The following is a 12,698-nucleotide window of genomic DNA, read 5'->3' as shown; positions in this document are numbered from 1 at the left end:
GGTAGTTCGACAAAACCATGTATTATATGATCTCTTGATATGTGTCATTTGTACATGTCATTTCCTTCTTTGTTTCTTTATTTGGTTTCTTTCTTTTATTTATTTTTATATTGTAAATATTTTTGTTTATTAATTAATTTATTACTATTATTATCACAGTTACTTTTTTATTAGTTATTATTATTACTTTTATTAATATTATTGCTACTACTACTACTACTACTACTACTGCTACTACTACACTATTACTGTTATTGAATATTTTAATAAATTGAAATCAAACTTTAAAAGTTGATTTTTATTTCATCTATTTAAATAGATTTGAAAAATTAATTTAACACATTTAGCATTACCTTTTGGATTATAAAGACGGTCTTTACAAGAAATTGTTAATTTGAAATCTTTAAAAGTGTTATGCCTTTGGTTCTACAATCCCTAGTATAATATTAATACTGAAAATGGTGATTGGTGTCAATGTAATACATGAGGCCTTCCGGTCCTCGTGCATTATTCTGTTTGAACTGGCTGACCATCTGCCCAAGAGCAAATCACTCTAGTTACCATCTGTCCAGGGGCAGGTCACTCATTTACCATTAGTCACACCATTAGATGGCAGCATGTCCATTGTAATGTATCACATGTTGATATTGATGAAATTTGCTATTAACAAACACTGGAAAGAAGGGTGAAGGGAGAGAGAGGGGTGTTAACATTGATTGGATTGTGGTTAAATGATGACCTTTCTCCTGTGGTCAGGGTGTTTAAACACTTGACATTGAGAAGATGTATGATGTGAGATTTACCTCTGTCAGTAGACAGCTTGCCTGAGGAACTTTAGTGGTCATAGGATCAAATCTCCTTCATGGACCCTTTCTCTTATTGGGTTTTTTCTTGTCCCAGCCAGTGCCCTACAGGTGATGCCTGGTGTCGTTGGTGATGCCCTGTGTCCTAGGTGATGCCCTGTGTCCTAGGTGATGCCCGGTGTCGTAGGTGATGCCCTGTGTCGTAGGTGATGCCCTGTGTCGTAGGTGATGCCCTGTGTCCTAGGTGATGCCCGGTGTCTTAGGTGTCGGAAGATTCCAGCATCCGAGGTGATGATTGGGGTGGCAGTTAATTATTTACCATTTCAACTGAGGTGGGTGGGTGGGGGTATTGTTAATTCACCTTACAACTGGGGGGGGGGGGGGGGGTGACACACCACAGCTTCAGTTCCACACCCTTGCTTTCGATACCTAATGGCTGGACATTTGACCAGTGTCATTTGCACCTTATCAGTGATGTAATATTTATTCTGATTGGCAGTTCTGTTAATTGATGTATTTATTTTCAATGATGTAACATTTTTTCCAATTAGTGTTTCGGTTGTCATTGATGTAATATTTTTTCCTGATTGGTATTTCTATAAAATTCTGTTTTCAATTATGTAACATTTATTCAGATTTTTTTTTTTTTCTTATTGGTATTTCTGTAAAAATTATTTTGTATTTTGATTAGTGTATCTGTTTTCAGTTATATAACATTTATTCAGATTGGTCTTTTTTTTTCTTATTGGTATTTCTGTAAAATTTATTTTGATTGGTGTATCTGTTTTCAATTATGTAACATTTATTCCGATTGGTATATCTGTTTTCAGTGATGTATTATATTTTCTGATTGGTATTTCTGTTTAATTTATTTTTATTGGTACATGTATATCTGTTTTCAATTATGTAACATTTATTCAGAATCAGATTGGTCTTTTTTCTTATTGGTATTTCTGTAAAATTTATTTTTATTGCTGTATCCATTTTCAATTATGTAACACTTATTCCTATTGGTGTATCTGTTCTTAGTGATGTAACATATTTTCCAATTGGTATTTCTGTTGAAATTTGTGTCAAATTTATTCTGATTGGTACTTCAGCGAGTGTTACCAGTGATGTAACACCCATTTCAAAACAGAGTGAATCACTGGAGCTGTTCTGTCATTACTCCAGTTTGTCAGTTGTAATGAAAACAGACGGCCTCCCAGCTCCAAGGGTAGTTGATTAGAGATGTGTGTCATTATCTGATCAATTACATTATTTGTATTCTGTGTTGCAAACTCTGGCCAATTTTGAGCTGAAATTGATTAAAAATCATAAATGTTTATGAGCTGCAGTTTGATGTTGACAGGCAACAGGAATGACCATTTTCTGAACCATTTAGTGACCAGCTTAAAGCTGCTGCTGACTTAAAGTGGTCTTTCAATTTAAGTATTACTAAACAGACATTGCTAACATCCTTTTTTCTTTCTTTCTTTCTTTTCTACAAAAAACCCCCGGCCTCAGTGGTGTGGTGGTTAAACCACTGGACATAAGGTTGATACATGTAGGTGCTGGGTTCGTAACCCGGTACCGGCTCCCACCCAGAGCGAGTTCTAACGACTCAGTTGGTAGGTGTAAGATCACTACACCCTCTTCTCTCTCACTAACCACTAACAACTAACAACTAACAACTAACTCACTGTCCTGGACAGACAGCCCAGATAGCTGAGGAGGTGTGTTGCCCAGAAAAGTGTGCTTGAATGTTAATTGGATATTAGCATGAAAATAACTTGAAATGAAATGTAACAATTCTGCCATTGATGGTCTTATCTAATTGGCGACAGTCAGATTTTCAGTGTCCATGGACTCCTGATTTTATAACATTGTAATAGTAAACACATGTCTGGTTTTTCTCTGTATTGCCTATTTTTTAGCCAGGCATTATCTGGGTCCCCACCTATTCAGGCTTTCTGCCAGACAATAATTTGAGGATACGTAGTAAACACAAAACCCACCGTAACAGCCCCATCTAGGTGGTTATGGGTTTAAAATGTTTTGAAATTAGACACTGCATTTCATGCACTTTGACAAATTTTAAACAGCAGTTAACAATAAAATCACCTATCTAAAATTATAAAAATATATACAATAATTTGCAAGATTTTAGGGTACGTAATTTTATCCATACCCTCTGACAGAAATCCTGCTATTGACACGTTTGCTAGCACATAAAATTCTGATATTCTTGAGTTAGGTCAACATTATTTGTATGATCAGTTAATCTGATCACCTCTAATTAATGGCATGATAATTATCTCTTTAGTGATGTCTTACCCTTGTCACATCTGCTAAGCAGTAGTCCTTGCTCTGGCATGGGGTCGTGCACGTGGATGTGAGAGGAGGGTGTGTGACCATAAACAAAGGATTATATCGGTTGATTCGAGCATTGGATGAAGAAAAGGAGAGAAAAAAGGATTTTGTTGACAGTTAGGTTGTCTGTCTGTTTTAACTATCACAAAAATTGTATATTTACACAGATTATCTCTGTCTGCTTCCGATTTAAGGGGGGGGGGGGGGGGGAGAATCTGACAATCATCTTATTTACAATTTCTGTAAGATGAAAAAAGCACAGTAACAAGAGCGACATATTTTAAATTGTTAAAATTTTCATATTGTGTCTGTGCACCCATGTATTGTTAGCTTCGTAAGAGAGTGTATAAGGAAATGCAAACATGATGAAATTATGACATGGAGTCATAGGTATTTACAAATGTTTAAAGTTGAAAGAAAACCGCCACATGAAGAAGTTATGACATGTGTGTCATAAGTATTTACAATTGTTTCAAATTGAAAGAAAACTGCCACATGATGATATTATGACATATGTCATAGGTATTTACAATTGTTTAAAGTTGAAAGAAAACTGCCACATGATGAAATTACCATATGACATGGCGTCATAGGTATTTACAATTGTTTAAAGTTGAAAGAAAACTGCCACATGATGAAATTACCGTATGACATGGAGTCATAGGTACTAGGTCTTACCTTGCCTATTTTCAAATTAGCCAATTGCAAATTTTCTTCCAAAGTGGCTAGCATACCACATTTAGCATGAGGCTAATAAATTTTTTTTTTTTTTTAAATTAGCCACTTCTTTAATCATTTGCATTGAAATACTCTCCATATCTGAAAAGTGGCTGAAACAAAATATTTCCAGTATGAGCACTGATGTATTTACAATTATTTCAAGTTGAAAACAAACAAACACAAACAGCAGAAATATTAGGAATTGTTAAAATGTCCATATTCTGTCTTTGTGTATTAACATCATAAGGGTACCACGACTGGTATATCCAAGGCCATGGTATGTGCTATCCTGTTTGTGGGAAGGAGTATATAAAAGATCCCTTGCTACTCATGGGAAAATGTAGCAGGTTTCCTCTTAAAAATGTTTGACATCCAGTATCGATGATTAATACATCAATGTGCTCTAGTGGAGTCGTTAAACAAAAACAAGCTTAACTTTTTGGTAATAAAATAAAATTAGCCATTTTTTAAATATCAGTAATTTTCAAGGAAATACTCTCCATATAAAAAAAATGGCTAAAGCAAAACTCTTTCCAGTGTGTCGAGCTCTCAGATATTTACAATATTTCAAGTTGTAAAAACAACAACACAGAAATATTTGGAATTGTTAAAATGTCCATATTGTTTCTTTGTAAATTGTACACACGTGCATTTAGCATCATTCATAAGGCAGTTTGCAAGAGAGTGTAAACATAATGAAATGACGACATTGGAATCGTGGGTATAACCAGAAGACAGTGCTGGGGGGAATCAATACGACGTCGCACACTCGTTTAGAACTCTCGTTCCCCACAGAAACATTAATGACTCAGACAGCCTTATGTATATATCGGCAGCATCCACACTGTGGCTGGCTGGCTGACTGTGCTGGTCTGCGAGGGATAATCAATAAAATGATGAATATTAACGTGTCTCCTTACTGGACCACTCTGTCTGTGAGTCTGTGTCAGTGTGGGAGAGACAGAGACCGAGAGAACAAAGACTCCGGGTTTCCTCATCTTTTTACATAGCTGCACATTCAACACTTTTCTTCACTGTCAAGTCGGTTGGTCGGCGTATGCACTGCACAATGGTTGAGGTATGTTTTCCATGTCTTTTAGTAAAGGCTTCTACGTGTGTTTTGTGTACGTATATATATGTGTCTGTGTTCAGTGCAATGTGGAGCTGGAGACAAACGGGTGTGTGTTAAAGAACGGGGAGTTAGCGGCGAACTGTGAAGCTGATTGTTGCCATGAAGCTGATTGTTGCCGTCGTGCCTTAAAATTGTTCCGCATCACCGATGTTTGATGTATTACCGATACATTATAGTGATGGTGCTGTGGTTGCATATTGTGGATACTAAGTTTGTGAGATAGTGTGTTCAATAATGACCTGCAGTGATCATTGGTAGATATCATAGTATATTGATCTGTAGGATACCGGTGCTGTATGATGCAATGCACACATGTCACAGCATGTATGTAGCTCTCTATTGGTCCAACACTTGTCAGTGGCATCATCAATGATATTGGGCTGTGTTAGGGTTTTTTTTTTTCCTTTTCTCTCGTTTTTTTCTTCTCTTTTTTCTTCTCTTTTTTCAGCCTTTAAGTGATTTTAGCTTCTCCTTTTTCTTTGTTTAGCTTTTATTTATTTATTTTTATTTTTATTTTTTTTCCTTTAAATGATTCTCACTGGGTTTGATTCAAAATGATGAAAATTGTCTTTATTTTAACTATGCTAGAGAATGTTCAGCTTGTAATTTTTTTTTTTTTTAAATCAGCTTTTATTTACATGTATATTTGTAAATAACTATAGGCATCACATCCCTGGATTATGTGTACTCATCTATAGATACATAAGGTTCTATTTGTGCATAAATTGTTTAATAATTATGTTGCACATAAGCAACAAAAATAACTAATGTTTTTGATTGCTCTCTAGTCTACTTAGTACATCTCATATTATAACTTGAATAAATACAGTGCAACGTTATGTTGATATATTGATTTCGTCTGGATATATTCAAGATATTCAAGTCTGTCCCAGAAAACAAATCTCCATTCCACAAGCTCATATACGATAATATATGTTCACGTATTGATTTGCAAACTCAGCTTATCGTATATTTAGACTTGGTCATTTGAAAGTAAGAATCGAGTCTCCGTAACATTATGTTGATACCTACTGACACATTGTGTTATAATATGGTAGTCCCACATGTGTAATATATTATTTACAGATATTTGCTTAGTTGCTAAGCGTAACATTTGGAAGTTATCATTTAAAAGTAAGAACCCCGACCATATAACTTTATGTTGGTGCCCACTCATGTAATATATGAGTGTGTAATGTATAATATACAATGTATGTACATCTATTTTATTGATTCACCAGCTAATCATATATTAGAATCTTATCTTTTGAGAGCAAGAACCCCAGCTGTATAAGTTACTATAACATTATGTTGATTCCTGACACATTATGTAATATAAATTATGGTAGTTCTAGATGTGTTTATTGATTTACTTGATTTAAACAATATTTATTGACTGTCAGATATGCAGTGTTGGAATTTTAACCGACAAAAGCTTATATGTTAAGGCTCTTCTACATTTTACAAATACAGATATTTTGTAAGCCACAGAAATATAATAAGTTTATATTTGTAAATTGCTAACTGGGAATAAACAAAAGTCACTGGAAGTGAGAGATAGACAGTTGAGACAGGAGAGAGAGAGAGAGAGAGAGAGTGGGATAGGAAAAAAGAGGGACAGTGGGAGGGGTAGGAGAGAGGGAGGGACAGATAAAGGAGGAGGGGAGGAGAGAGTGGGCTAGGGAGGAGGAAGAGAGGGACAGAGAAAGAAGAGGAAGGGAGGGATAAAGGGGAGGAGGGAGGGAGGGACAGAAAGGGGAGGAGGGAGGGATAGCCCAAAAACAGGGTTCGAAATAAAGGCCTGCAGAAAGTAAAAAGCTGTCAATTTTTATAGCTCGCAGGTCAAATAGAAAATCACCTCCTAAAACTACTGCAGTATCGTTGGATGTTTTTCAAGAGTGTGTGATTATTCAGCTAGTCAATCTGGTATATTTTAGTTTCATAATGCTCTAAAACTACTGCAGTATCGCTGGATGTTTTTCAAGAGTATGTGTGATTATTCAGCTAGTCAATCTGGTATATTTTAGTTTTATAATGCTCTAAAACTACTGCAGTATCGCTGGATGTTTTTCAAGAGTCTGGTGATTATTTAGCTAGTCAATCTGGTATATTTTAGTTTCATAATGCTCTAAAACTACTGCAGTACCGCTGGATGTTTTTCAAGAGTCTGGTGATTATTCAGCTAGTCAATCTGGTATATTTTACTTTCATAATGCTCTAAAACTACTGCAGTATCGCTGGATGTTTTTCAAGAGTATGTGTGATTATTCAGCTAGTCAATCTGGTATATTTTAGTTTCATAATGCTCTAAAACTACTGCAGTACCGCTGGATGTTTTTCAAGAGTGGTGATTATTCAGCTAGTCAATCTGGTATATTTTAGTTTCATAATGCTCTAAAACTACTGCAGTATCGCTGGATGTTTTTCAAGAGTGTGTGATTATTCAGCTAGTCAATCTGGTATATTTTAGTTTCATAATGCTCTAAAACTACTGCAGTATCGCTGTATGTTTTTCAAGAGTGTGATTATTTAGCTAGTCAATCTGGTATATTTTAGTTTTATAATGCTCTAAAACTAGTGCAGTATCGCTGGATGTTTTTCAAGAGTGTGTGATTATTCAGCTAGTCAATCTGGTATATTTTAGTTTCATAATGCTCTAAAACTACTGCAGTATCGCTGGATGTTTTTCAAGAGTGTGTGATTATTTAGCTAGTCAATCTGGTATATTTTAGTTTCATAATGCTCTAAAACTACTGCAGTATCGCTGGATGTTTTTCAAGAGTGTGTGATTATTCAGCTAGTCGATCTGGTATATTTTAGTTTCATAATGCTCTAAAACTACTGCAGTATCGTTGGATGTTTTTCAAGAGTATGTGTGATTATTCAGCTAGTCCATCTGGTATATTTTAGTTTCATAATGCTCTAAAACTACTGCAGTATCGCTGGATGTTTTTCAAGAGTATGTGTGATTATTCAGCTAGTCAATCTGGTATATTTTAGTTTCATAATGCTCTAAAACTACTGCAGTATCGCTGGATGTTTTTCAAGAGTATGTGTGATTATTCAGCTAGTCAATCTGGTATATTTTAGTTTCATAATGCTCTAAAACTACTGCAGTATCGCTGGATGTTTTTCAAGAGTGTGTGTGATTATTCAGCTAGTCAATCTGGTATATTTTAGTTTCATAATGCTCTAAAACTACTGCAGTATCGCTGAATGTTTTTCAAGAGTGTGTGTGATTATTCAGCTAGTCAATCTGGTATATTTTAGTTTCATAATGCTCTAAAATTTACCTTAGAGGACTTTTATTTTCCACACACCGTACAAAACTGTTGTCTACAGAAACTACACATAACTGCTACACTGGTGGTGGGGTGTCTAACAAGTATACCTGTATCTTTTTTCATATTTGTGATATTTGGTTGACAGTTGGAGAGCATTTAATTTCGGTTGTGATTATTTCATTGGATGTTATGGCTGAGACTTCGAGGTTATCACCATGGAACAATCAATCACAGATCTCAAACGTGATTTCCAATGTATGTTGCAGGGGTGGGAATTCTCCTCGAATCAGCTGTTTTCCTCTCATGGAACATTGCGTTTCCTTGTATTTTAATCGTCCTTTTAAAGTAGGATTTCAAGAAATTCCGGGACCTCTCTAGATTTCCTCTTTTTTACAGTTCATCAATTCCCACCCCTGATGTTGGAGATGAAAATCATCTACAATGGGTGATATCTTACACTGTTGTGTTTGTGGATGGGTTTTTTGGTTTTCCTTGAAAACATTTTTTCCAAGAATGGAAAGTAATTATTGAAAATGGAAAGACATCCTCACCTCCTCGTGTTTTATTTATATTTTATTTTTTTATTTCAGAATTTAACATTCAGCGATAAGAAGAAATTTTTTGAGAAGGAAATCAATGAACAAAATCTACCAAAAACACAGAGTGAGTAGCTAAACATTGTTGATAAAACACGGTCAGATACTTGCACAAAGTTACCACATAAAAATTAAAAAGACCCTTACAAAATGGCTGTATCTGATTCTTACGTTAACCGTAATAACATTCAGTGATTTTTAAAAATGCTGACCTTAGTTGCACAGCAGTGTGAAATAATTTAGCCTGTTACAATGTTTTTACCATTAACTTACACATTAATTACCACTTTTTGCTTAAATTATCATATTTGGTAAGTCCAACTTGGGGGGGGGGGGGGGGGGGGGTTTGTAACCTGGGCCTATATTTTCGAAGCAGTCTTAGCACTGCAATATCATAAAGTCATGGCAGGTTATGATGGGTGTCGTAGTGATGTCATAGCCTACAACGCTTTTACGATATCGTAGTGCTAAGATAGCTTGAAAAATATGTGGCCAGATTTTATGTATATGTATATTTTATGTATGTATGTGTAATATTTGACTTTCATTGTGTGAAATTGCATTATTTTCCCTGGTATTCTATTTATGTGGCTGTCCTTGTTATCTCCCTTTGACTGCAATCCTGGTTTTTCTAACATCTCTTTACTAACCATCATCTCATTGTTTGTATTCTAACTGGAATCGGTGTCTTGACAAGGGGTGGGATTTAGCTCAGTTGGTAGAGTGTTCGCTTGAGGTGCTTGTGTCACAGGATTAAACCACCTCAGTGGATCCATTCGACTGATTGGGTTTTTCTCGTACCAACCAGTGCACAACAACTGGTCAAAGGCCATTGTATGTGCTATCCCATCTGTGGAAAAGTGCATATAAAAGATCCCTTGCTGCATTAGGAAAAATGTAGCGGGTTTTCTCTGATGACTGACTGTCAGAATTAAGCCATCGGACTACAGGCTGGTAGGTACAGGGTTCGTAGCCTGGTACCGGCTCCCACCCAGAGCCAATTCAACGACTCAATGGGTAGGTGCAAGCCCACAACACCCTCTTCGCTCTCACTAACCACTAATCAACTAAAAACTAACCCACTGTCCTGGACAGACAGCCCAGATAGCTGAGGTGTGTGCTCAGGACAGCGTGCTTGAACCTTAATTAGATAGAAGCACGAAAATAAATAGAAATAAATTTACATGGTATCTATGCAGTAATATCTTAAATGGCTCCACATAATCTAACTTGCAGGAGCAATTAAACACACACACACACAGACACACACACGCACACACATACATACACAGACACACACACACAGACATACACAGACACACACGCACAGACATACACAGACACACACACACAGACATACACCGACAGACAGACACACGCAGAGAGAGAACCACACACAGAAACACAGACAAATACACACACCCACACAGACACACACACACACATATAGATACATACACACACATACACACACACACAGACACCTCAATTTTTTTCACATCAGGGTTTGTCGTTGCCACAGTTGATCATTCAGTAAATTTTATACAAATTATGTCAGTTACGTCAAATAAAAACGATCATTCCTGCAGTTTGTGGAGGCCTTGTAGATTGATTTCAAAATGACTAACCATGCCTTACTGTGCTGCTTTTCTATATAACAGAACTTACTTACTGATCTGTCGCTTTCTCTTTGCCCGTGCCTACAGACAAGCAGTTTAGCTATTTAGCTGAACATGAGATAGCTAAACTTCGAATAGAGGAAGGTGAGTCTTGTTTTGTAAAGCTGTAGTTTTGTCGTACGTGTTTATGGGGGGACAAGTTCTGGCTCATTGGGTAGAGCACCTATCTCAGTGGACCCATTTTCTGATTGGGGTCTTGCCCGTTTTCCAACCAGTGCCCCACGACTGGTATATCAGAGGCCATGGTACGTGCATTCCTGTCTGTGGGGGGAAATGTGTTGCTGCTTTTATCTAAAGGCTCCCGAGTTAAAGTTACTAAATGTTTGACATCCAATAGCTGATTATTAATAAATCAGTGTGCTCTAGTAGTGTCGTTAAACAAAACTAACAAACCTAATGTTTGACATCCAATAGCCAATGATTAATAAATCAGTGTGCTCTAGTGGTGTCGATAAACAAGACAAACAAACCCAATGTTTGACATCCAATAGCCAGTGATTAATAAATCAGTGTGCTCTAGTGGTGTCGATAAACAAAACAAACAAACCCAATGTTTGACATCCAATAGCCAATGATTAATAAATCAGTGTACTCTAGTGGTGTCGATAAACAAGACAAACTTTAACTTACAGACAAGCTATTTAGCTAAACTTTGAATAGAGGAAAATAAATCTTGTGTTGTAAATCTGTCGTTTTGTCATGTGTGTCAGTGTAGGGGGGATATAGCTCAGTTGTGGAGCACTCACCCAAGATGGGGTGGGACATAGCCCAGTGGTAAAGCGTTTGTTTGCTCGGTCTGGGATTGATCCCTGTCAGTGGACCAATTGGGCTATTTCTCGTTCCAGGCAATGCACCACGATTGGTATGTCAAAGGCCGTGATATGTGCTATCCTGTCTGTGGGATGGTGCATATACAGTAAAAGAACCCTTGCGACTAATGGAAAAATTCAGCGGGTTTCCTCTCTAGGACTATATGTCGCAATTACCTAATGTTTGTTTGACAATCAATAGCAGATGATTAATTAATCAGTGTGCTCTAGTGGTGTCGTTAAACAAAACAAACGCATGTTTGACATCCAACAGCTGATGATTAATAAATCAGTGTGCTCTAGTGGTGTCGTTAAACAAAACAAACAAACAGAGTGTTTGACATCCAACAGCTGATGATTAATAAATCAGTGCTCTAGTGGTGTCGTTAAACAAAACAAACAAACGCAGTGTTTGACATCCAACAGCTGATGATTAATAAATCAATGTGCTCTAGTGGTGTCGTTAAACAAAACAAACAAACGCAGTGTTTGACATCCAACAGCTGATGATTAATAAATCAATGTGCTCTAGTGGTGTCGTTAAACAAAACAAACAAATGCAGTGTTTGACATCCAATAGCTGATTAATAAATCAATGTGCTGTAGAGGTGTCTTTAAAACAAAACAAAATCTTACTGCATTAAAGGCCATGGTATGTGTTGTCATGTTTGTATATGAAAGTATGTATAAAGGATCGCTTGCTTGTCATGTGTCTTTCTCTCAACTAGCTGTTCAAATAACCACACATATATATTAGACAAAATAGCCATAGTTTTAAAAATGTGCTGAGGTGTTGATAAACAAACATTCCTTACATTGGTTGGGAGCCAGCAGGGCATGAACTTAACGGTGGCACCAACAGCAATTGCTGTCGTTGAGATATAAATTGCCGTAGGTAGAGAACATCACCGATGGCACAAAGTAAAGTTCCTCAACAATGGCGAAATGTATACACCTGGTGTACATTATCTGCCAATATTTAATATTTGCACATTTAAAAGATGTCTACATATAACAAGATAGCCTTTCAGTCAGGTTTATTTACTGCAAATGTCACTTTAAAAAATAATTGCCATAGACAGGCTCAAAATTGCCGTCGATGGACAATTCTTTTAAAAATTGTCATGGGAGACAAATTCTTAAGTTCGAGCCCTGAGCCAGTATCAAGACATGAACTAAGTACCTCACTACCTGTGTATACACCTAATAAGAAACGGATATAAATGTTACTTTCAGTTCCCTTAAATCTTTTGTACTTAAAATTACTTAATTACCTCTATGTCTGATTCTCTTGAGTCACTAACAAAACTGCATAACATTTAC

At 36.4% G+C, this 12,698-nt stretch overlaps 1 protein-coding gene across 1 annotated transcript in view; it reads left to right on the top strand.

Annotated features, from left to right (window-relative positions):
• LOC121377757 (protein scribble homolog) overlaps positions 1-12,698 on the top strand; it is a 130,043-nt gene that overhangs the window by 92,060 nt on the left and 25,285 nt on the right. Inside the window, exons 35-36 of the mRNA XM_041505844.1 lie at positions 8,882-8,954; positions 10,594-10,650. Coding sequence (XP_041361778.1) covers positions 8,882-8,954; positions 10,594-10,650 — 130 coding nt within the window. The remainder of the gene's footprint in view (positions 1-8,881; positions 8,955-10,593; positions 10,651-12,698) is intronic.

The sequence above is a fragment of the Gigantopelta aegis genome, chromosome 7 (assembly GCF_016097555.1).
Source record: "Gigantopelta aegis isolate Gae_Host chromosome 7, Gae_host_genome, whole genome shotgun sequence".
In the NCBI taxonomy this organism is placed as follows: domain Eukaryota; kingdom Metazoa; phylum Mollusca; class Gastropoda; order Neomphalida; family Peltospiridae; genus Gigantopelta; species Gigantopelta aegis.
This window is presented reverse-complemented; position numbering and strand designations above follow the sequence as displayed.